This window comes from Dufourea novaeangliae, unplaced genomic scaffold (genome assembly GCF_001272555.1).
Source record: "Dufourea novaeangliae isolate 0120121106 unplaced genomic scaffold, ASM127255v1 scaffold78, whole genome shotgun sequence".
Classification (NCBI taxonomy): Eukaryota; Metazoa; Arthropoda; class Insecta; order Hymenoptera; family Halictidae; genus Dufourea; species Dufourea novaeangliae.
In genome coordinates this window covers 934,416-957,510 of record NW_015373959.1, presented here as the reverse complement: position 1 = coordinate 957,510, position 23,095 = coordinate 934,416, and the positions used below count along the sequence as shown (strand labels likewise).

Below are 23,095 nucleotides of genomic sequence, written 5' to 3'. Positions count from 1 at the left end.
TGGTTGGAACGGTTGGAACTAGTGATCAGAATTACTCATCTCATAATACACCATCGAAAAAAAATAATTGTTCACACTACTCCTATTATCGCTTCAAAAACGTTACGGGAGTAACATGGCCGTCTATGTTATGATGACCTGTGGCACGGCACGGATTGCAGGGCGCTAGTCACGGACAATCACGGATTACTACTACGTGTTCCTGCTACTACTAGTCATCCGTGGCGCTAGTAATCATGGATTACAGATGAAATATTACACGTAATCGATAAACTTTTTGCTATTTGTTTGTCTAATGTAATGACATAGTTAATGCCATTATTTGAAATTTGTTGAAATCAGTTGAAATCTCAACTGATGAATTACGGTAAACTTAAAAGAATGTTAAAAACTAAAACTTTAAAATAATAGAATCAAATTAATAAGTTATTGTGTAACTTTAATCATGGATGAGAAGAAAGAAATTTTGTCCAACATTTATAATACTTTAGTACAAGTGCGATACCCTTGTATTACAACAGTGACAACTGAAAATATTGAAGAAAAAATTCTTCAAGGAGGAAATCGAATTTCTTTAATATTATATTAATATTATTAATGTAAAATGCTATTGAAAGTGATCTTCTTATTACAGAAAAATTATTGCAGTATTATTCTAACATTGGAATTTGCAATGACAAAGATTTGTTGCTGGTGTGTATTTAATCATATTCTTTTGTATGTCGAATAAAAAAAAAGTAAATTGATTCTTTTAGGGAAAGTGTACATTGCAGGAGCAGTTTCCTACTTTAAGGGTATTATTGAATTTTGCAAAGTTTATGTATATCGAATCATCCGATGGTGAATATACTAAAAAAGAATCCATTGATGATATATTGCAGGTATGAAAATAAATTTGTAAAATGTTTTTATATGTTTACAGAAGTAACATTATTTTGTCTATTTTGTGTATTAGGTATTTAGTAATGAAGATTTAAATACAATGACATCCATTATTGAGCCAAAACTGAATTATTCAGAATCTCTAAAATACTTTGATGAACTAAAAAAGTTTTTGGATGAACATCAAAATTTAAATTCAAATTCTGAATGTGAAAAAGAAGGAAATGCAAATGGAGATGAACTACAGGTAATAGTATCTAAAAAATGAATAAATTATTTCTACTGCTTGGGATAACATGATGGAATGTAAATGTTAATACAATTCCAGGGAATAAAAAAGATCAGTGAAGGTGATAGAGATTTACTGTTTGATTCAGAGAATAAAAAATTCTTAGAGGCTTTTTCAACAATTGATTCTTGGCCAACAGCAAAGGAAGAAAGTATAAATAGTCTGTATTCTATGGATTCTGATATGAAAGACATATACTCTAACTTCTCTTCTTTAATACAGGTTTCATACTTATATATTTACATTTTTAAAGCTTGTCTTTGTGTAACAGATTTTCTGAATCAATTACATTTTATTTACAGTTTTTAAAAACAAAAAATGAAATCTGTAATAGTGTTATACCGGAAGGACTAGAAAAAATGATCACACCACTAAATGAAATTATTGAAGATACTCTTATTTCTACAGAAAAAACTATGGATGTATATAGTAGACCTAGGACTTTATAAGATACCCGGGTAAATAAGAGTTACCCGAGTATGAGACAGTAAAGAACTTTGATTTGGAAGTCGATCGTAGCCGCATAGGCATACTGCACTACTTACCACTAGTGTTACACTGCAGAAACATGACTTACTCGTTCTTATCATATAATAATATGTGTTATTAGTATATAGTGCTAAGTAACGCAGTATAAGTACGCAATACATAATATGTATTATTATATGATTATAATTATTATTTTAATTTCAGAGAAATAAGCAAAAATGGAAAATGCGAATAATTATAATAATATGTATTATTATATGATTATAATTATTATTTTTATTGTTGTAATATCATTTTCAGTTTTTCTTAGTTTATTCCGGTCATTGCCGATTTCGATCGAAAATGGTCGAAATACGATCGACTCCTGAATCGAGATTCTCGGCTGTCTCATTAATTCGGATATTTCATGCATACCCGGGTACCCGGGTAAAAGTAATAGCCCTAGTATGTATGGATAATTATTAATATTGTTTGAAGTTACTATTTTTGTATTTTTATAAAATAAAATTATTTACATTCAATCGGGTAAACAAACTATGCAGGGTGATTATCTCTGGGCGGTTCTTTAAAGAACCGCTGCGATCTGTCAATGATGCAGGTGTCACATGTGCACATACACGCGTGCGCACGCTCATGGCGGTTCTCTATAGCGGTTCTTTATAGCGGCACGGTTTTGTTTGCGAAACAAGAGAATCACCCTGTACTTTCTTTGAAATTGTAGTGGAGGTATTAAAAAAAACCCTAATAGTTTTTAAAAAGTGTTTATAGATGTAATTAGAAATACATGACAATGGGTTTACGACCTGGGTCGTTCTTTCTTTTCCTTGTAAAGTGCAAGTAAAGACACATTAGCAACTTTTACAACTTTAAATCGGACTCCTGGAATGTCACCAACAGCATGACCTTTACGACCGAATCCTGCCACCAAAACTTCGTCGTTTTCCTCGATGTTATTCAAACAACCATCCCTAGGTACGAAAGCTGTGATCTTTTTGCCATTTTTGATAAGCTGTACCCTGACACATTTACGAATAGCAGAATTTGGCTGTTTAGCTTCTACACCTCTGTAAAATAAAATGAATGACAATTTGAGTACTAGCATAAAACAATGCACAAATACTAATAACTTGTAAACATACACTTTTTCTAAAACAATGCCTTTGGCATGGGATGCACCACCAAAAGGATTAGCCTTCCATCTTGTTCCCAGGTGAGCCTTTTTGTAGTCTTTGTCGTTCCAGCGTTGGTCACGCCTGTGATTCACGTGTTTACGTGCTGTACGAAGACCACGAGGTTTACCTATAAGATGGTTTTAAATGGTTAGGATATATATTAATCTTGTTTCATTATTTCATTACTTTCTTCCGCAATCTTAATATATCATATATACGTACCTCAACGGTACATTGTATAATGATAAAGATATTTTATTTGTAAAGTAAAAAATAAGATGTTACGAATAAGATTTCTTGCATGTCCGTAGTATTCATACGCACCACGTTATCTTTCATGCAGTTAAAACTGTATCATTTATAAGTTTGTTATTGTATATTTAATGAAATTATTGTTCAATATATCAAAAGGAATTATTAGAACATCACACATCTTAAAATTTATATTTAATATCTGTAAAAACAATATAATTTCAAGATTGATTACATACCCATCTTGCTCGGTGTGCTATACGACCGGAAGAGACCTAACCTCCATAAACGGAAGTCTGATTACATCACGTTTTGCCGCTGCATTTAAAAAGAGAACACGCTAAACGTGTAAAAAGTTACTAGATTTTTTAAAAATGTCCCATAAAGATTTTAACGAAACAGAATTTTTTAGTTATACCAGGTTATACTTATCTATAGATTTCGACATTATGTTACTAATGTTATATTTTATTGAGTATATAAGAACTTTAATTTAAATCGATATCGATTTAAGATATGTATTTTAAACTCTAAAAAAGATTGCATACTCTATGAAATGTTATTATTTATTTATACAGCGAAGTTAAAATTATAATATGTGCGAGATTTTGATCAAAAGAAGTATACAAAAATGAAATATGAAACGATTTTATTTATGTGATACGCTGTACAAAATTTACATAATTTAATAATTGTTTATTTTATATACAATCAATAGAATACAAAGGGCGGAGATATCGAGTCTCAATATAAAAGATATGTAGTTCCTTGATTGTTATTTTAAAAAAGATTGGATTTTGGTATAATAAATTATAAGTGGAAATCAGTAGTATAAAATATTATGCTTAAATGTTGCAAAAATAGAAATAATTATAATTAAACTTAAACTATCTTTTATTTAGCTAAACTTATACTAGTCCCTATACTAATTCTTACTCAGGTTCCGCCAGTCTATTTAAAACAAAAGAAGTTGTTAGTATTTGTTACAACAAGAGACTAAAAAAGTATTGTTTAAATATACCTCTGTTTCTTTACCAGTTTATCACTATCTTCAGTGTTATAATCAAATAAGGGTCGATTCAGCTGGAAAGTATAACTATTTAAAAACGAAAGTAATGCTTAAACTATTTAGAGGATAAGTACACTTACATTTTTTAAATCTTTGTTCTGACAAAGTTCAGGATTACAACCGCAATTACCGCATATAACTTTATTCTTCCGACAAGAACAAACCCGAGTTGCACATTTTGTTTTGCAACCACATTTTATTTCTTCATCCGATGTTCGTTTCAGTGTAGACCGCTCAGCGGAAATATCTTTTGTTGTGTTCTAAAAATAAGTGAAATAACACTGAAATATTTTTCACAGTATAAGAAAATTTCATAAAACGAAGTAAGCCAATAAGTTTCTTTATGACGTTCATTCGTGAAACTTTGATAAAAATGAAGTTTTATATACATCGCGATTGATTCATGATGTAGTGGAAACGGTGATGTGAATAAAGGGATGGACAAAGTACGTTTATCGGGAAGAAATTAGGACTATTACTTTTACCCGGGCATACATGAGATATCCGAATAATGAGAATTTCAATTCGGTTATTTGGTTATACTTTTATATCCATTGTATTTCGACCATTTTCAATCGATATCTGTAATAACTGGAATAAACTGAAAATTATATTACAATAATAAAGATAATAATTATAATCATATAATAATATATATTATTATATTGTAGTATAATTATTCAATCGAGGCCGCGTATACTGCGTTACTTTGCACTATATATTAACAAGACATATTAGTATATTATTATATTATAAGAATGAGTATGTCATGTTTTTGCAGTGTTACGCGAGTGCTAAGTAGCGCAATATGCCTACGCGGCTGCGATCGACTTCCGAATCGAAATTCTCGACTGGCTTATATATTCAAACATCTCATGGATACCCGGGTATCTCACAGGTACCCGAGTATCTTATAAAGTCACAGCTCTAGAAGGAATATTGTAGTAAGCGCCGCACATTAACTTGAAGTAAGTACCAAAAGTTTACGTATTCGATTATAAAGTGGTGTTCGTATCCAATCTGGATCTCTTCTGACGTCGTCTTCATCGTCGACAATAGTGTCATCTGCTTCAGGATTACAGTTTTCATTCATTAATTTTATATCTCGTGTCTGTCTTTTAGCTATTGATTTGGACATCTCATTTTTATTCTTGACTTCTGTTAAAACCTGCCAAAAATATATAAGAAAGTTTCTAAACTCTTCATTATAAATATCGTTTTTAAAATAAAAGAAATGTATTAACTGATTGTTCTAGACGCTGGCACTTTTCTTTAGAATGTTCTAATTCTGCTTTTAATTTCGTATTCTCCTCATCTTCAAAGTCTGAACTACGATTTGCGGTGTCCTTTAATACGAGCTGTTTTGAAAGACGTCTTTCTTTTTCTTTCACTCGATACTCATTCATTTGTGCTTGCAACAATTCATATTTTTCCTAAACCAGGAGATTTGTAAAAAAAAATTGAAACCAATAAGTCAAATATGTTGTATGAATTACAAACCAGAAGATCATTGTATTCACACGCCTTTGAGCATTGCATTTTTCTACTTTCCGCAGTCTGTTTGAATAACATTTTTACTACAGTTTTTGCTTCGTCCATCGAATGGATTTTTTGCAATCTTGTATTTACTCGGTTTTCTAAATAAATTTATTTTTAATGAACTTATTGGATTTAGATTAAAAGTTAGATTGTAGTATGTGGTATAAGTAATACTTACCCTGATCCGATTCAACTATTTTTTGTTGAAGATCTGTAATTTGTGTATTACGTAAATCTAAAAATTCAGTAAGCTCAGATATCTGTTCTATATTTGGATCAGTGCTATTCCGAAATTTCTCCAACATAGCTGCCAATGATGCTCTATCTTGCATTAATTTTTCTAACGAATATTCCGCGTCTACAGTGCTCACTAATATTTGTACCTCTTGAGTCAACCAATTTTTTATTTTATCTGTATTATTAGCTTTTTCTTTCCTCATTGTTGCTGCTCTTTTCTGCAAGTCTAGGGCGTCCTAAAGAAGACACCAAATTAATTCAGAGGCTTACGTATGTCTTTTGTTTAATTCGTACCTTTAATCTTTTGTTAACTGCAAAAGCTTCTTCCATTTTTCTTTTAAATACAATTTCCTGTTGATTATGCCACGTTTTCAAACGGGTCACTTCATTGGTTTGTTTCCTATTCTGATTCTTCAATCTATTCAATTCTTTCTCTTTAGATTCTTTCCACTTTACAAACCTATTGGATTCGCTCCGCATTTGTCGAATTAATTTCACTCTAGTCTGCTTCAATGATTTCATTTCATTAGATAACTGTCTTATCTGTTGATCTTGTTTCTCTTTTATTTTAACTATTCTATCTTGTTCCGAGATCTTGCGCTTCATGTCCGATATCTTTTTCTCCAATTCTTGGACCTTTTTCCGTCGAGATTCCGCCAACCTGTATTGAAAATGAATTAATACCACAATCGGATAATAATGGACTATAATGAAACTGAATTTCCTACTTTGAAGGAACGTTATTCGCCTGAACAGTTTGCAGTGCTAGCAACAGCTCTTCCCTTTCCATTTGAAGTGTTTTTATCTCTTGCTCCATTTCTTGTAATTCCTTTGAATAATCAATCAATTGAGACGAGTTTTTCAACAGCTGAGACATCAGACCTTCCTTAATGGCCAGTTCTTTGTTGATGTCTTGTACTTTGTCGTTTCTTTTAACTTGAAACAAAGTATGTTCTTCTTCTTTTCCATCCAAATCGTCGAGACTATCGTTATTTTCAGAGTTTAATTCATTCAAAGATGTTTGTTCCTCATTACCCTCATACATCGTAAATGTTTTTGAATCAATAGGTTCCATTCCACAGTTTATAAGCTGCTTTGATGTTTTCTTCTGATCTTTCTCGATATCTATTTAACAAACCAAAAACCACTCTTTATTAATTACATTCCTTTGTATAATAACAACAAAAACAAAACAGAAAAAAGAAGTTATGTTATTTACCAAGAATTTTTATATACAATGCTTCTATTTTTGTACGGTGATTAGCACATGCATCAGGATTTTTATCAAAATCATCTAGCAGCTCTTTGCATTGGTCTAATATCTTCATTATATCTTCCTGGATTTTTTCCCTTGCCTGTTCAACTAGTTCGGCTTTTTCTAATGTTCCTACAAATTCAATTAAATTTGTATTTAGTTTTTCAGTTAAGTCTCTAATCTTCGCTTGCAGTGACTGATTTATCTTTTCGAGTTCCTGATGTTCTGCTGGACAAGAAATCCTAACTTCTTGATCTATCAAAGCAAGCTTTAACTCTTGCACCACTTTGTTTAGCCTGTTTATTTCAGAAACTTTTGGATCTTGATTTACTACAGGTTTGTTCTTTATTTTTCGTGCTCTGTCTGCGTATCTCAATGTACTAAGAGTTTCATCCAAATTATAATCTGCTGGACTAACACATGCTATCATCAGTGTCATAGAATTACCACCAAGGGAATCTTGTAACAATCGTGTCAATTTACTGTCTCGGTATCCAACATATGACATAGAACCACCTTCTCCTAATTGAGATATAACGTTTCCTAGTGCCAATAAGCCTTTATTTATATTTACTCCTTCCTTAAATCTTTCTCCGGTTGCTTGAGTTTTTTTACTGCGTTCGGATCCAGCTAAATCCACTAGGTGGAATTTGGCTGCAGTTGCAGTATTAGGATCATCCAGTTTTTGCTGGTATATGCTTACTGTAAAAATAGCATGGCTACGACTGCTTTGGGCATTCATAGCCGTGGCACCAGTTACACGACCTAGAGATCCATGGGTCAAGCATTGTAGTGCTTCATCTGCATTTGTGACTTCTTTTTCTACTAGGCCAGAAATTTTTATATTTTTACCATCATCTCTAATATCGACAATCGATTGATTTCGTTGTTTGTCAGTCAACAGATCATATAGCTGTTCCTGATAGAGTTCCATAAATGAAACTGTAACTTTAAAACTCCAACCTTCTTTTAATTGAATCATATCAAATATGTCATGTATTGCTCGTGGGATTATTCCTGTATCCTCTGATTCCACATAGTTTGTACCCATTGAATGAGTTTTTCCACTTCCAGTTTGACCATACGCTAATATAGTTACATTATATCCTATAAAACAACATTGTATAATTATTTTATGTGACTTCACATGCATTGTGTCTGTAATTATTTATACAAGCTTACCTTGGAAAATATTTCCTACCATCCCTTTAATGGCTGTTTTATAAAACTCCTCTTGACCAATATTAGAAGGAAAGACATAATTAAATGTGAAAGCTTTATCTGTATTGCGTATAACAATTTGTGGTTCACCAGGAACTACTTCTAAACATGGTTGGCAACCTTTTTCTATTTCTGTTTGTACCAAAGGACGAACACGCACAGCAACACGAACTGTATCTTCACTCATCTACAAACATTTTTCACTCATTCAAAATCTACAATATGCGTTTATTGAAAATAAACTGTATAAGAAGAGCACAATAAAAATAATGATATACAAAATAATTTTTTCATTTGAATTTGACATTATTATTAAAAAATGCTGAATGTACTAATGTACAAAATAATTGGGTTGTTGCACATGAACTGACCATTTTATTATTGATACATGGTATTATCATTAAATAGTAGTTCTTATCAGAAGTTTAGATGTATCTTTGTGAAGTTTGTTTATGAACTGAGTTTAAAATGTCCATCATTCAAAGTATATATATAGACAGAATGGACGAATTTAATTGAAACATTTTAGTATTTAACACATTTGATTTTGTTGTTAGGCAAATAGTCCTTAAAACAAGTAGGGTATACTGTGTACTGTTGCAATACATAAAAGTAATATCAAATATACTTATCAGCAAAATCAGTCATTTCGTGTCCAACGGCCGAATAATAAAATTGTTGTACATATGCTTTACAATTTCTTACTTTAATCTATTTAGTATAACACAGTTATTAACAACAATGTTTTATGAAAAACATTAATAACGGACAATAATTACATTTAAAACTTTTCCTTTAGATGAAAGAGCAAACTGGAACAAGCTTGGGTAACGGGTAACGGTCGCAATTAATTTCAAATTGCTTCTGTATAGAAGAGTACGTACATGCTTTGACGACAACTTCAAGGTGCATATCTGTAGTACCGTTTACTGCCGTCAGAGCTGCTGCCATTTACAACAGTTTACACAAGTACCACTTCCAACCATGAACATAGGAATATATTCCTATGTCCATGCTTCCAACAGCTGCACAAGTCTGCACTGCCTTTTTTTTTTCTTTTCTTTACGCGGGGGAAATGCATTATGCACACCTCGAAGTCCTGGGGTGGGACTCCGAGGTAGTGTGGGACTCTCACCCACTAAAATCCCCGCGGCAACCTACTCGGGCGGAACTCGGTGGTGGCGGGATCTCGTGTGAACGCACCGCCACCACCGCGCCTATGCTCCCCTTATCGCGGAGCCCGTTCCGTGGGGGCGATCAAACGCCCCCCAGAGGTGACCACTACACTGGTCACCCCCACTACTCTACTCCGCCGGCGTCAGAGGACTGCACTCTGACGTCGGCACTACCGGGCCGCTTTGGATGCAGTCAGGGACCCTAACGCCGTTATGTATTGGGCGTACGCAGGTTTGTTCGTGTTGAATTGTTTTTGCCGACTTGAACGACCTTCCTCCTTGAACGACCCAAACACCGGATGGTACCGCCTGGTACGGTGTACACGGCTAGGTCAATAAACTGTGTGACGCCTCGTTGGACCGACCGAGAGCACCGATACTTTGTGCTAATAATACTCAGAATTCATGCTTTATCGGTAACGTCGGGTATTGACACTAAAATGGTAACAGGGCTACGTAGCCCTATGAACGTGGGACAGAAAAAAGCATTGGATGATAGGTCTATTCTATACCTAGTCGGTGGTTAGGGGTACAATAGACAAAAATGGACGTTTATAGTTAGGGACCCTAACAGCTGCAGTCCAGTTGTTAGTGATGGGCACCATCGACTAAATAAAACTATCGACTAACGACTATTTAGTCGCAACATACTATCGACTATTTAGTCGATAGTTCTTAGTCGACTGAAATTATGCTTTAGTGGTTATGTATAGATTATATCGTTAAATTTTCATGACACCATTGGTGTATTTACCTTTTGGAAATTTATTAAGAAAAAATATAAGTGGTAAACAAGTTTTTTTAAACAATTACTAATATTCCATTTTTCGTAAGCTATTTGATATTGGCACTTAAAAAATTAACTGCACTACATTTTTTGTGAAAATCAATTAGGTTATAAGCAATAATTTGCACAGTTCTGGGAAAAATTCTTTAAAATCAAATAAGTATTGTCACAATAGCAGGTATTTAAAATTATGGGATTGTTTAATTTTTTCTAGGGTCTATTATTGTAGCTGTTGATGTAATTTTATTTGTTTCTATGTATTCAAATCTAATATCAATATTGTTTAACAGGTTATTTTTTTAGTGCAAGGCCAGGCATTGTCACAGATGTAATATTTTGGATGGCGTTTCCAATTCCTCTTATTAATGGCATGATTTTTGAAGATGTAGAATATTTCTCAGCACACAACTCTACAGTTACATATTCTATTGGTTTCAATAACAGTATTATGTCTTCTATAATATCCAATTGTTCTGATGTAAGGATTGTAGGACATCTGGATAGTGATACCACAGTTGCCGATAAGGGACTTCAAGCACTTGAAAAGCAAACGTTGACGAAAAGAAAAGGGCTTTTCCGGACAGAAGAATCGTTCTTCTCAGCTGGCAAGCATCGAAACCTTTTTGTAAAATTATCGATTCAACATTAATAGTTACGACTTATTTATTTGCATTTTTATCGTTTTTTCTTACAATAATATTACTAATATCAATTAATATTACATAATATTAATGTATCAATATTAATAATAAACGTATTAATATTATGTATAATAAACAGTAAAATATAATATATATAAATCTTCGTAAAAGAATTAAAGAACGAATCTTTTATTTTCGTTAGTAATACTAGCCCACCCCTGCTTCCTGTAATGTTTAGAGTTTTAGATGTTTACATTATCAAGTGACAGATTCGAATTCTGAGATAATACGTTCTAGTTGGTTCGTCTTCTTTCTTAGTAATACTTAAAATTTCTTATTAATATAAAAGAGGCATGAAAGTATTTGTGCACTCTAAACAATTAAATAAACTTTTTAAAATTAACGATCTGACTTTTTCGAAGAAATTTAAACGATTAGTTTACAAGGTAATGCATACAAAAATATATGGAAAAATTACAATTCGTTTGCATCGCGAAAAAAATAATCAAGATCCAGTCAATAGCGATCAATAGCTCGATAGTTCCAGCGAGTCGCTTGAAGCGACTAAATTTAATCGACTAAAGTAGTCGCTTCAAGCGAATAATATTAGTCGCCTGAAAGTAATCGCTTCAAGCGACTAACATTATTCGTCTGAAGTTAGTCGCTTCAAGTGACAAAAGTAGTCGACGATTAAAAAAATTAGTCGACTAAAAGTAGTCGTTGGTTACTATCGACTTAGTCGATAGTTTTTAGTCGATAGTGCCCATCACTACCAGTTGTTCATTCAGTGGTGTATTAAAAACGTTACCTAATAATTCCGCGTTTCCAAGTAGCATGGCATAGTGGAACCAAAAGTATTGAAAACTATTTATAACACGTCACTGAGAAAGTATATCATAAATTTGTAATAATTAACAAATAATAAGTCCATATTGGATTGGTTTCGGATATTTACGTAAAATAGTTTACAGGTTAAGAATTTATTATTTAACAGTATCAACATTTGTTTTCCTTGGATGGTCTCATGGTTTTGTTGAATTAAATTCTATTTGTAATATGAATAAATTCTACGATATCAACGTGTGATTGATCGTTTTTTCTTGTGATTTTTAAATTACCAGTGATTATGGCTGTCAGACCGTTTTTATACTTAGGTGATACTGTATGTAGATGGTGAGGCATGTTTTAATATTACAAAACTGGATTACATAAATCTGTGAACTGAATTAAATAATTACATTTTTATTTTACATTTTTAGTGTGTTTACAACAGTGCAGTTTAAACCTAAGTTTTATGCAACAACAGTATATAAACAGATTAGGCATTTCAGAAAGGTTAAAGGCAAAGCAAAAGAAATAGAAGTATCTTTTCCAAGCGAGCATGTAGAAAAGGGTCCAGTGCCCCTTTCCAGAATGATGAAACCCTTTGCCTTTACAGTTATGGTAAGCGACAGACAACATATTGACTTTGATGCAGAATAAATTGACTAGAGAAATATTAGTTTTATTTATATTGTAATAATGTGAGTGTAATACATTTTTCTTATGTCATAAGTTTCATCATTTTCATCATGTCAGTTTAGTGGAACTACATTCATTGCTGCTACTATTTGGGAATATGAGCGTATCAGAGAAAGAACCTATAGGATGGTCAACCACTATAAACAACTGGGAATACATGTTTGTATAATGAAACATACTACATAGAAAATAATACTTGTTTTTCATTATTAAAATATCAATTATATTTAGAAAGTAGGATGGAGACATGAAATGGAAGTTTGGTGGAAGAACTTAACAGAAGGGCAGAAAGTATTTGCTCCTATATGTTTTTTGAACATTATGGTGTTTCTTGCATGGCGTATTCCACAGTTACAGAAAACAATGGTACAATATTTTTGCGCTAATCCTGCATCTCGTAAGTTACATACATAATCTATAAAAATAATGTACAGCATGGTGAAAAAAAGATATTAAATTTCATAATTTTGATCAAGGTACATTATGTTGGCCAATGCTGTTGTCATCATTCTCCCATTACTCATTTTTACATTTAGCTGCTAATATGTATGTATTACACAGCTTCAGTTCTTTGGCTGTATCAGCATTGGGTAAAGAACAGTTTGTGGCACTTTATTTGACTGGTGGGGTAGTATCTAGTTTTGCAAGTAATTTATACAAAACTACATTTCGTATATATAGCCCTTCCTTAGGAGCTGTGAGTATTAATTACCATATAAGTATATAATTAACATATAACAACGTTTCTTTTGGTAATGATTACTTATTTGTAACACAGTCAGGAGCAGTAATGGCAATTCTTGGATTTGTGTGTAGCCAATTTCCAGACACATATCTTACTATTATTTTTCTTCCAATGTACAAATTTACAGCTAGCGGGGTATGTCGATACTTTGTTTGATCACACATAGTACCCTACATGAAAGATTATTATCTTTAATATAAGTATTTTTAAATAGGCAATCAAAGTCATAATGGGATTGGATATATTGGGATGTCTCATGCGGTGGCAATACTTTGATCATGCAGCTCATTTGGGTGGAGTATTATTTGGCCTGTAAGTGCATTTTATTTTAAAAAAAAGCTCCTGTTTCTTTGAGTCTGTATATTCATCTATACTTATTATAGGTTTTGGCAAGCATGGGGTAAGGAGAATATATGGCAAAAACGTGAACCAGTATTAACATTTTGGCATGAGCTCCGTGGACCGCCTAGGTCACATTGATATCTGTTTTTGTAAAAATATATAATGTGTTATTTTTATTGTAAATTGTAAAAATTACAAAAATGATCTAATGTAAACAGACCTGCGAGAAGAACAAATAAAATTGAAGATATGATGCTCTTATATCAACACTCTTTATAATTATTAAAGACACATTAGAGATTTTTGCATTTCTACTATACCAATCTTTGCTGTAGTTACATAAAAGTACAACAGTAAAAAATTTGAACTTTAAAGTCTACAACATTATGCTCTAAGATACTTTATGTGATGCTTAATGTGATCTTCAATAAATGTAGCTATAAAAAAATAACTATGATCATAGTCTTCCTGAAACCTAAGAACTAATGATAGGCCAGCATCTTTTGCAGCTGCTAACAGATTCTCTGGTAATAATTGTTCATTCTTTAAAAATGTGTCTTCCTTTCCCTGAAATTACAAGATATACATTGTACTTGTTATAATTGTTTCTGTAATTATCACACAGTCAATACCTGGTCAATTAAAATATCTAAAGGTGGGCCATTATATTTTTTAGCCAATTCTGTAGCATCCCAATCTTTCCATATAACATTTGTTTCGGTTCCACCAAGATATCCAGAAAAAGCTTTCTTACCCCATGAGCATAAAATTGGATTACTTATGGGTGCAAATGCAGAAACTGCTTTGTATAACCCAGGATTCTTTAGAGCACATATTAGAGCTCCGTGTCCACCCATGCTGTCAACAAAGTAATTGTGTTTCTGTTTATTTAAATTTAAATATTCCACATATCTAGTTTCCCTTTTTTTTACCTATGACCCATTATAGATTGTTTGTTGGGTAAAGCTGGAAATTTTTCATTGATTAAAGCTGGTAGTTCCTTAGTAACATAACTATACATTCTGTAATTTTTATTCCAAGGTTCTTTTGCTGCATCAACATAAAAACCAGCACCGGTTCCAAAATCCCAATCCTCATTTTCCCCTGGTATGTTAAGATTACGAGGGCTTGTATCAGGTGCAACTATAATCACTCCATGTTCAGAAGCATACTTTTGTGCACCAGCTTTCTGAATAAAATTAGCTTCTGTACAAGTCAGACCAGACAACCAATAGATAACTGGTACAGGTCCTTCCTCAACTTGTGGAGGAAGGAAAATTCCAAAATTCATTTTACATCCCAATTCAGAACTGTACCATAAAAATTATTTTAATAAACTTTTATTTTTATTGATAAGCATATATAAAATTATAGTACCTTTCATGAGAATAAACTTTTTGCCATCCTCCAAAAATTTTATTACTTGAAACTTCCGTAATATCAGGCATCTAAAAACATTTTATCGCGCGTTTTACAATATTTAAAATAATTCGATGCTTAAGTCTTGTTTAACAATATTTATATAATATTGTTTGTAGTGTTAAAAGGTTAGCTACCGGTAATGAAAGTGTAAAATCATCCAGAGTATTTATAGTATTTCATTTAAAAAAGAATAAGAGATATTCGTAATTTCAATTATTATTTCTTTTTGAATTGTTTTTTAATTTCGTAGCAAATTAACAAATGAAAAGTAAAGAATACTTTTACATACGAATAACTAAATATATAATACACTTACCATGTGTCGAGTTATAGAATTATACATACTTATACATATGTATGTAACGTGAATTGTAGTACGTACCGTAATAAAGTGAAAGAAGTCGTCACACGCGTCACACGTTATCAGTTAAAGTGATAATATGTTTACCAAAAACTACTTTAATTTAACGTAAGATTTGCGTTATTGGTTATTTGTGAACTGCTTTAATAACAAGAACTATATATATGTAACTTGAAATCAATTAAAAGACATTTTAATAAATAACGGACTTTGTACTGGTTTAAATAATTAATTTTCGTAACAAATAGTTTGATTAAGTTCTGAATGCTTTTTTACATCACTGTCTAATCCTTGTTTGGTTATTCTTTTTTTACATACTGATTGTAAACCTTAAAAAATACACAAAAATATAATTGTCATGAAAATTGTATTAGAAAGTTTTTTTTGTGGTACTACTGTGTACTGTTTTTACAGATTGTTGTTCGTATTTGGTAATTCTTTTGATTGAAGTTTGTGATGTGAGTGCTGAAATAATTATGATGTTGATAAGTCACATGTTAAATTGAAGTAATAATGGATTGGCTTTTTATAAACATACTTTCAAATTCAGGAATTATATTGACAACTTTTCTAATACTTTCTCTAGATGATGAAACAATGCTTCCACGATTTATAGCCTTTGGTACACATTCCACCGAATTCTTGGTGCTATAAGAGTGACTTGATATTGGTGATTGTATAGTTAATGGAATAGATGGTAACTCTATATTTTTAACAGCCAGAAGTTTCTTAATATAAGCTTCTGCTTCCACATGATGAATTGTAAATTCTGCAATATCTTGTAAAACAATAGAATTTTGTTCTTGCAGTTCACGTAGTTCTACCTCTTTCTGTATGAAAGAAAAATATTATTGATACACATTTATTCATAACAAATACCATTTATAATTTACAAACCTCTTGTATAAGTATTGTATTGTCTCCTGTAGCTACAAACTTTTGTTGAATAACTTTCTGAACATTCCTTAAACTTTTGTCTGCTCTTAATATTTTTTCTTTCTGATCATGAATGTATTGACTTAGCTCAACCAAGTACTGATTCTTATTTTCTTTTTGTTCTTGAATTTCATCGATGCGTTTTAAGACATGAGTATATTCATTTTTCATTTTCTGTCGAGATTACTTCATTATAATTATCAATGTATTTTTTATTCTACAGAATAATACAATATTCAGTATAGTATAAGGTACCTGTAAATTGTCTGTTAAGCACTGCAGTTCCATCTTTTTTTGCTTTAAACTCTCTTCTGCAGTGTATAGTTCTTCATCCAATTTTCTATGCTCCTCTAGTTCAGGTTTATTTTTCTCATCCGTAGTTAAAGTCGCTGCCTTATACTTATCATTACAAACATTTATTAGCCGTAATGTGTTCTCCATTGCTTGTATTTCAAGTTCAGTTTTCGTTATAGTTTCATCTAACTTATCGCCTTGCTCTTGCAAAAGATACCTTTCTTGTGCATTTTGAATCTTCAAATGCGTAGTATTTACAGGTGTACCATCAGGATTAGTGCCCAACATAGCTATACCATTATCGTATCTTGCCTGTAGTTGGTTTATTCGTATTTTTCTTTCAGATATAGCATTTTTTATTTCTGAAGACTCGCTACTAGCGACCCTCTTTTTAATAACAAGTGATTCTTTCTGCACATCTATTTCTGCTTTGCGTTCTTTTATGGCCTAAATAATTATAATCACACTGATAATGTAGAATTGTGTATTTATTTAATTATGATTATAATGCATTAAGAAACTTACAGCTGCTAACTCGAGTCGATACTTTTCCAAGTCATATACACTATCCCCAAGATTAGATATCATTTTTTCCATTTGTGATGCTTTAAGTCGCAAGAGACTTTCCTCTACTTGTTTTTCTTCATAACGATTTTGAGCGGATTTTAGTTGCTTCTCTCCTGCATCCATGAGAAGAACCAGATCCTGTCTCTTGTTTCGTAAATACTCTAATTCATTGTTGTCACTCGTCAGACTATTAGACATTTTTCTCATATCGTGCTAAGTAATGAAAAATCTATTAAGAATCCACGTTAAAGAATAAATTATTTAAAATTGACATACTTCTAAACTTGAGATTTGATTTTGCATCAATTTTGATACTTTCATCTTCTCATTTAAAATACCCTGCAGTTCCTCAATCTTCATCTGTTTTCTTTCTGCTTCAGATTTATCTCGCTCATGACCCCTTAGTCTATCTAATTTCATTTCAGATTTTTGTAATTCGAATTCTACTTGATAGAGGCCTTCCTTTTTTTCTTCCAATACTTTCTCATCCTTAGTGTACAATTTATCCAAATACTCGAACTTTTTTGACTCATTTTGATAATGCATATTTATAATTTTACTCTCATCTTCCAGTTTCTTCAGCTGATTTGTTACGCGTAAATTGGCGTTTTGTAATCGGTTCACTTCCTTAATCATTCCAACTTTTTTTTTCTCTTGCTCCTGAATTATATTAATTTACCATGTACTCATCGATTATATAAATTCATTAATATAAACTGTGAACTTTATTCAAACAAATACCTCAATCATATCTTCCAATTCTTTTGCTTTTTCTTTAATATTTAATTGTTGGCCGTCTATATCTTGCAACTTTGTAGTTAATTCACCCACTTGCTCGTTTAATTTCTCTATCTTCGTATATTTTTTCTGTATCTCGGTCTCTTTGCGTTTTATATCAGTTCGCACTTGTTCTACACGGTTGCTAGATTCTTTCATAATATTTTTTTGTATGATAAGCTAAAATTTACAAAGAAAAAAAGACCTTAAAGACTTCGCTCCAAAGATAATTATCTTTTATAATATTCTTTCCATTTTTCATTACTTCGTTCTCGTATATGCTCAGAGTTTCTTTCACTTTCCGTTGTTCTTCTTTCACATTGCAGAGATTTTTCTCCAATTTTTTAATCGATTCTTCAACCTGCCTATTATTTTCGTTTTGCTCCTTTAAAAATTTGTCCGATTCCTCGAGTGTGTTTCTCTTATCTTGTGTGATATCGCGAAACGTTTCGATTTCCTGTCCAGAATAACATAAAATGATTAGTATATCGTTGCGCAAAAGAAAAATGTTCGTGGGAATTAATGTACTTGATCGTACTTGATCATACTTTTAAAACACGTTGAATGTCGTCGTTTCTTTGTTGCAACATGATTACACTTTCTTTCCACTGATTGAACATTTGTTGATAGTCTGTTAACGCTTGATCGTATAGTTTACTGGTTCGATCGAGAACAATTTCAGTTTCTCGTCCTTCATTAGTTATTTTAATAATTGCCTCGCGGTATAATAGCAAATCCTTACTCAGCTTTTGTCTTCGTAGTTCCAATTCCTGTTCGGTAAAAAACATAACAATTAACATTTTTCAGAGTTGAGAGTTTCATTATCGTAAATCGTTGTATGTCTACCTTATACTCTTTCAAATCTTCCTTTAGATATTGCTCTATCAGTTGATTATTATCTTCATTTTGATTCAATGCATCTTCCCATTCCCGTAGACTTTTCTCGTCGTATTTCACTGCTTTCTTCGACGTCTCGATTTTCTTCGTCATCTTTTCCAATTCCTTTTTAATGTTCGCCACCATTTCGCTGACCTTCTTCCACTCCTTTTCGAAATCTCGCGCCTCCTGCCGTAAACTCGATTCCGTGCTGCAGCACAACCGATAATGATGATTCTTGGTTTCGAGTTGCGTCGAATGCTCGTTCAAAAGTTTCTGATTCATATCGTGTTCCGCCTTTAAGTTGTTCTGACGGTTTTTCATCATTTTAAGCCTTTCCTCCGTAAACTCGAGCTTCATGGTTAAATTTTCTTTCAATTTCATTTTCTTTTCAATCTTCCCTCGTGAACAAATATGGAAAATTAATTCATTATCATAAAATAGTACAGTGGTTTGTTATTGTGCGAATAATGTATTCATGCACTTAAGCTTAATATAATATTACGTATAATTATAGTATAATTATAATACGATATACACATGATATAATATATAGTTTTCGCAGAATGTCTTTATTTCTTTTTACGTACTACTGTGCAGAAAATGCATAATGGAAAAAGAAACAATAGCGTGCTGATAAATTGCAGAGAAACAAAACTAAACATGCCAGGTGAATGAAAATCAATGTAATGTAGCTGATTGAAATACTTCTTCTTCTAATTGTTTGTTCTCCGCGTTCGCAACCGGAATTCGAAATCCATCTTCCCATCCTAGAGCGCTCAGAATAGAGTCAATATTAATATTAATAGCCATCTTTCCTCTTATTTGCTTGTCAAATAACTTCCTGAAAGATAAATCGGCAGGCAGAGCCAAAGATTTAGCGTTCAGGGTAACGTTTATAATTCGCTGTCATGGTAACCGTACGTATATCGTATATATATATTGACAATAGCAGCGTGTAATACGTTTTATCTTCATCTTTGAAAATTCTTTTTTCTATCTCATTCTATAATAATTTCTCTATGTTGGTCTCTTTATTTATGTACTTCATTTATAGGGGTAGGTTTCGTTATAAAATGGATATAGCAAAACGCTATACTGGCTCCCACATTTATCACCAGATGGTCCCAAACGCAAACGTTATTCTATTTAAGAACTGCTTTATAGGGAAATTCTTTTGAGATACGAAGAATTTAATATTCAAATATTCCTACGTCTGAGGCAAATGTTTCCGTGGTCAATTTTTATCGATGATCTGTTCTATATAATAATATATATGAATCATAAATGAAATCGAAACTTTTTTCTATATCTTTTTCTCTTCTCTACTTAAAAATTTTTTTTAAGATCTTCGGTATTTATTTCAGATTTAATGTTTGACAAATTTCCCGCTAAAACGATCCAGTGACTTTATTAACGTTGATTAATCTCAGAGCACTCCGATTTAGTAGATAACTAGATTCAGTGAAAACTACTGAAAACGTGTTCGCTGTTTTTGACGTGAGTCAAGTGTAGAAAAATATTGGACAACAATGGCGGACGAGGAACTACCAGCGGGTTGGGAAAAACGCTTGAGCAGGTCTACCGGTATGTCAATTTGTTAGTAATAATTGACAATGTATGTAAAAATATATGTTTTGGGGACTGTTTATTTAATCTATAATCAATTTGTTCAGTGTATTCTATCTTTTTACTGCAGAGATGGCATTGTGAGGTATACGGCCGGCATTTTTTTGCCGTTAATTATTACTCTCGTTAAATGATTGCTATTATGAATATAATTGCGAAGAAATCATAATTTTGCAATTATTATATTGCCTGCTATTTCAATATTTTACAAACTTTTATATTCTGAACGATTTTATTAGAAGATATGTTTCATAGACTTAGTCCTGTAACTTGACTATTTCTAATATTAAATACCTTCTTCGCAGGGCAGCATTATTATTTAAATATTTATACTAAGGAAAGTCAATGGGATAGGCCAGACAAACCTGCAGATCCATCTGGCAGTAGCAAAGGAGATGGCCCAGAAGAAGTTCAGTGCTCTCATTTATTGGTAAAACATTCAGGTTCACGCAGGCCATCTTCTTGGCGAGAAGAAAACATCACACGAACAAAAGAAGAAGCACTAGAGCTTATTAAGTGTAAGTAGCCAATAATGATTAAGAGTATATTAATTTATCATTATAAATTTCTTTGTATTTCATGAAGTAATATATTCGGATTTAAAAACTTAGCTTACAGAGAACAAATTGTATCTGGGAAAGCAACATTTGCCGAGTTAGCTTCAAAGTATAGCGATTGTAGTTCAGCCAAACGAGGTGGGGACTTGGGACCGTTTAGTCGAGGGGCTATGCAAAAGCCTTTTGAGCAAGCAGCATTTGCCCTAAAAGTTGGCGAATTGTCATCTCCTGTGCATACGGACAGTGGTATTCATATTATCCAGCGAACAGCATAAAGAAGATTAACCTCGAATAAAGTATTGAACCCTTCTGAAAACAGTTCCCACAGTTTTGCTGATAATATGTGTTTGAAAAAATAGGCCATTTTCATACCTCTATTAAGAATCAAGTTCATTTACTCAAAGAATGAAAAGACTTTTTTCCGTATGGATGATACATATACAGATCATATTGTTTTCTGCTCCTTCAGCAACAAATTATGTATTTGTGTCTTCCAGAGATTCTAGCAGATGCGATTTATTATAGACTATTAATTGATTAATGTTTCCTTCGCGATAAAAAAAACACAAGTAAAATCAGTTTCTAAAAAGTAAAGTTGGATAAAATAGACAAGATATGCACGCTATTTTACCAGAGTTCCCTATTTTTATCTGCTGTCCTCACATTCCTTAAGTATTAGATTAATTTTATTAACTTAACATGTCAATTCGACTGTTTATAGAAAAGAATTCGTATAATTTCTGCATTGGAGTGATAAAGCAATTGAGCTTAAATTATTAAATGCATTTTTTACTAATGTTTATCCAATTGAGTTGGTAAATTTAATAAAAAGAAGATACATGTATAAATATGTACAATTGTGAAGTTGTTGCTCAACTACCGACAGATATTCGTATGATTATTTTAATCGAAAGTATTACATTTATAGACACAATAAGGGAGATATTATGCAGCTTTTATTCATACATCGTTGTTGTTAGCTCGTATACAAACATGTATGGAACTAGGCCCGTTTTTATTATATTTTTTTCATCCTCTTTTAAGCTTTCTTTGAATCTAAATGAGCTTCTGCTTCAAACAAAATGCAATACAATCCTCACGATTATAACTGACTGAAATAATTTCAATTTTTCTAGTCTGTTATGTGTATTCAAGAATTATTAATTATGTTTCTAGAGACTGAACATTCGTGCAGCATATTCTACTTACTATACTTAGGTACGTGTTATAGTTGTATTAAATGTTCCTTACAATTTAGCTCGCGATGAATATAATTTAATCAGTGTGTATGTACTTACGAAACAGTTTGTTTTTCGGCTCATATTTTGTAATTGTTAAGTTAACATTGTCGTTTCTTCGACAATGGTAACCGTGATAAATGCATTATTCTAACAGAAAAAATGCTGTACACAAACAACATACGGTGATCAAATGAAATATACGCAAAGAAACAAATTGCAACGTGGTTTTTCTGTCTCTTGTTTAGTGTAGCAAATGAGTAATCCATAGTTTTTTTTTAAATGTTGTCAATATAGCTGAAATCAAAAATATCTTTTTAATTCTCCATTATCAAGATACCACGAGTTTTTAATTTCTTTAGAAAAAAAATATTAATTTAAAAAAAATATATTAATTGATATTATTGATAAAACAGATGGTTTATTTATCTCTCAGTACGCGTACCAATTAATTCCATTAACTTTTAATTAGCTGACAGTATTGTTGAAATGAAAAACACTCTCCGAATTTTACTGCCTAATGAAAGTGGCATGGAAAGCGGACGAACAACTAGTAAATGTTGTTAGCATGGTAAAGTTTCAATTTCTTTAAAACTAAGGTGTAATTTGGTGAGAAAATAACCCAGATAGCACATGACGCCTTGAAGACGCTCATTTTACGGCTATTTTAGGTTTGAAACACCTTTATGCCGTCGTGTACTATCTGGGCATGAACCTATTATCAGTACAATTCCATAAAAACCTGATGAATAGACTGATTTTATGCATTTATAGCCTATAGGGCACTCCGAAATACAGTAAAAGACAAAATTTCCATCAGAA

At 32.1% G+C, this 23,095-nt stretch overlaps 7 protein-coding genes across 7 annotated transcripts; 3 read left to right on the top strand and 4 right to left on the bottom strand.

The window, feature by feature from the left end:
- Window positions 1–445: 445 nt before the first annotated feature.
- On the top strand, window positions 446–1,858 carry LOC107186356. Its single transcript, XM_015574201.1, has 6 exons — window positions 446–574; window positions 616–693; window positions 756–881; window positions 956–1,129; window positions 1,211–1,393; window positions 1,474–1,858. Exons 1-6 carry the CDS (start codon window positions 446–448, stop codon window positions 1,618–1,620), a joined length of 837 nt encoding a protein of 278 aa, XP_015429687.1. The 3' UTR covers window positions 1,621–1,858.
- Window positions 1,859–2,405: 547 nt separating this feature from the next.
- On the bottom strand, window positions 2,406–3,362 carry LOC107186383 (40S ribosomal protein S23). Its single transcript, XM_015574236.1, has 3 exons — window positions 3,324–3,362; window positions 2,800–2,959; window positions 2,406–2,724 (listed from the first exon to the last, which is right to left on the bottom strand). Exons 1-3 carry the CDS (start codon window positions 3,325–3,327, stop codon window positions 2,457–2,459), a joined length of 432 nt encoding a protein of 143 aa, XP_015429722.1. The 5' UTR covers window positions 3,328–3,362; the 3' UTR covers window positions 2,406–2,456.
- A 572-nt stretch (window positions 3,363–3,934) lies between these two features.
- On the bottom strand, window positions 3,935–9,238 carry LOC107186385 (chromosome-associated kinesin KIF4). The gene is made up of 12 exons (XM_015574238.1): window positions 9,185–9,238; window positions 8,367–8,592; window positions 7,149–8,291; window positions 6,658–7,054; window positions 6,224–6,590; window positions 5,871–6,165; window positions 5,654–5,790; window positions 5,398–5,586; window positions 5,130–5,321; window positions 4,234–4,413; window positions 4,106–4,167; window positions 3,935–4,035 (listed from the first exon to the last, which is right to left on the bottom strand). The coding sequence occupies exons 2-12, from the start codon at window positions 8,590–8,592 to the stop codon at window positions 4,017–4,019; spliced, it is 3,207 nt and encodes a 1,068-aa protein (XP_015429724.1). The 5' UTR covers window positions 9,185–9,238; the 3' UTR covers window positions 3,935–4,016.
- Window positions 9,239–12,032: 2,794 nt separating this feature from the next.
- Window positions 12,033–13,993, top strand: LOC107186376 (presenilins-associated rhomboid-like protein, mitochondrial). Its single transcript, XM_015574223.1, has 8 exons — window positions 12,033–12,181; window positions 12,268–12,451; window positions 12,587–12,688; window positions 12,761–12,926; window positions 13,006–13,226; window positions 13,308–13,409; window positions 13,489–13,586; window positions 13,658–13,993. Exons 1-8 carry the CDS (start codon window positions 12,135–12,137, stop codon window positions 13,752–13,754), a joined length of 1,017 nt encoding a protein of 338 aa, XP_015429709.1. The 5' UTR covers window positions 12,033–12,134; the 3' UTR covers window positions 13,755–13,993.
- Window positions 13,994–13,998: 5 nt separating this feature from the next.
- Window positions 13,999–15,365, bottom strand: LOC107186377 (S-formylglutathione hydrolase). The gene is made up of 5 exons (XM_015574224.1): window positions 15,355–15,365; window positions 14,994–15,064; window positions 14,549–14,926; window positions 14,249–14,474; window positions 13,999–14,183 (listed from the first exon to the last, which is right to left on the bottom strand). The coding sequence occupies exons 1-5, from the start codon at window positions 15,355–15,357 to the stop codon at window positions 14,001–14,003; spliced, it is 861 nt and encodes a 286-aa protein (XP_015429710.1). The 5' UTR covers window positions 15,358–15,365; the 3' UTR covers window positions 13,999–14,000.
- A 404-nt stretch (window positions 15,366–15,769) lies between these two features.
- On the bottom strand, window positions 15,770–19,662 carry LOC107186355 (coiled-coil domain-containing protein 39). The gene is made up of 11 exons (XM_015574200.1): window positions 19,558–19,662; window positions 18,820–19,245; window positions 18,522–18,743; window positions 18,239–18,430; window positions 17,938–18,153; window positions 17,473–17,856; window positions 17,155–17,409; window positions 16,591–17,076; window positions 16,297–16,509; window positions 15,938–16,229; window positions 15,770–15,864 (listed from the first exon to the last, which is right to left on the bottom strand). Exons 1-11 carry the CDS (start codon window positions 19,660–19,662, stop codon window positions 15,770–15,772), a joined length of 2,886 nt encoding a protein of 961 aa, XP_015429686.1.
- On the top strand, window positions 15,834–21,391 carry LOC107186390 (putative peptidyl-prolyl cis-trans isomerase dodo). The gene is made up of 4 exons (XM_015574242.1): window positions 15,834–15,857; window positions 20,217–20,436; window positions 20,784–20,996; window positions 21,090–21,391. Exons 2-4 carry the CDS (start codon window positions 20,382–20,384, stop codon window positions 21,308–21,310), a joined length of 489 nt encoding a protein of 162 aa, XP_015429728.1. The 5' UTR covers window positions 15,834–15,857; window positions 20,217–20,381; the 3' UTR covers window positions 21,311–21,391.
- Window positions 21,392–23,095: the final 1,704 nt, after the last annotated feature.

Coding starts and splice junctions, on each gene's coding strand:
- LOC107186356 (XM_015574201.1), top strand. CDS start 446: ATGGATGAGAAGAAAGAAATTTTGTCCAACATTTATAATACTTTAGTA. Junction 575..615: donor AAGGAGGAAATCGAATTTCT/TTAATATTATAT, acceptor AATGCTATTGAA/AGTGATCTTCTTATTACAGA. Junction 1,130..1,210: donor CAAATGGAGATGAACTACAG/GTAATAGTATCT, acceptor ATACAATTCCAG/GGAATAAAAAAGATCAGTGA.
- LOC107186383 (XM_015574236.1), bottom strand. Junction 2,725..2,799: donor GGCATTGTTTTAGAAAAAGT/GTATGTTTACAA, acceptor TTTATTTTACAG/AGGTGTAGAAGCTAAACAGC.
- LOC107186385 (XM_015574238.1), bottom strand. CDS start 8,592: ATGAGTGAAGATACAGTTCGTGTTGCTGTGCGTGTTCGTCCTTTGGTA. Junction 7,055..7,148: donor ATTGTATATAAAAATTCTTG/GTAAATAACATA, acceptor TTTGTTAAATAG/ATATCGAGAAAGATCAGAAG. Junction 5,791..5,870: donor AATAGTTGAATCGGATCAGG/GTAAGTATTACT, acceptor AAATTTATTTAG/AAAACCGAGTAAATACAAGA.
- LOC107186376 (XM_015574223.1), top strand. CDS start 12,135: ATGGCTGTCAGACCGTTTTTATACTTAGGTGATACTGTATGTAGATG. Junction 12,452..12,586: donor CCTTTGCCTTTACAGTTATG/GTAAGCGACAGA, acceptor TCATCATGTCAG/TTTAGTGGAACTACATTCAT. Junction 13,587..13,657: donor GGTGGAGTATTATTTGGCCT/GTAAGTGCATTT, acceptor TACTTATTATAG/GTTTTGGCAAGCATGGGGTA.
- LOC107186377 (XM_015574224.1), bottom strand. Junction 14,927..14,993: donor AAAGTTTATTCTCATGAAAG/GTACTATAATTT, acceptor TTTATGGTACAG/TTCTGAATTGGGATGTAAAA. Junction 14,475..14,548: donor CAATCTATAATGGGTCATAG/GTAAAAAAAAGG, acceptor CTTTGTTGACAG/CATGGGTGGACACGGAGCTC.
- LOC107186355 (XM_015574200.1), bottom strand. CDS start 19,662: ATGGCTATTAATATTAATATTGACTCTATTCTGAGCGCTCTAGGATGG. Junction 18,744..18,819: donor AAGATTTGAAAGAGTATAAG/GTAGACATACAA, acceptor TTTACCGAACAG/GAATTGGAACTACGAAGACA. Junction 15,865..15,937: donor TATAATTCCTGAATTTGAAA/GTATGTTTATAA, acceptor TAATTATTTCAG/CACTCACATCACAAACTTCA.
- LOC107186390 (XM_015574242.1), top strand. CDS start 20,382: ATGGCGGACGAGGAACTACCAGCGGGTTGGGAAAAACGCTTGAGCAGG. Junction 20,437..20,783: donor ACGCTTGAGCAGGTCTACCG/GTATGTCAATTT, acceptor CCTTCTTCGCAG/GGCAGCATTATTATTTAAAT. Junction 20,997..21,089: donor AGCACTAGAGCTTATTAAGT/GTAAGTAGCCAA, acceptor TTAAAAACTTAG/CTTACAGAGAACAAATTGTA.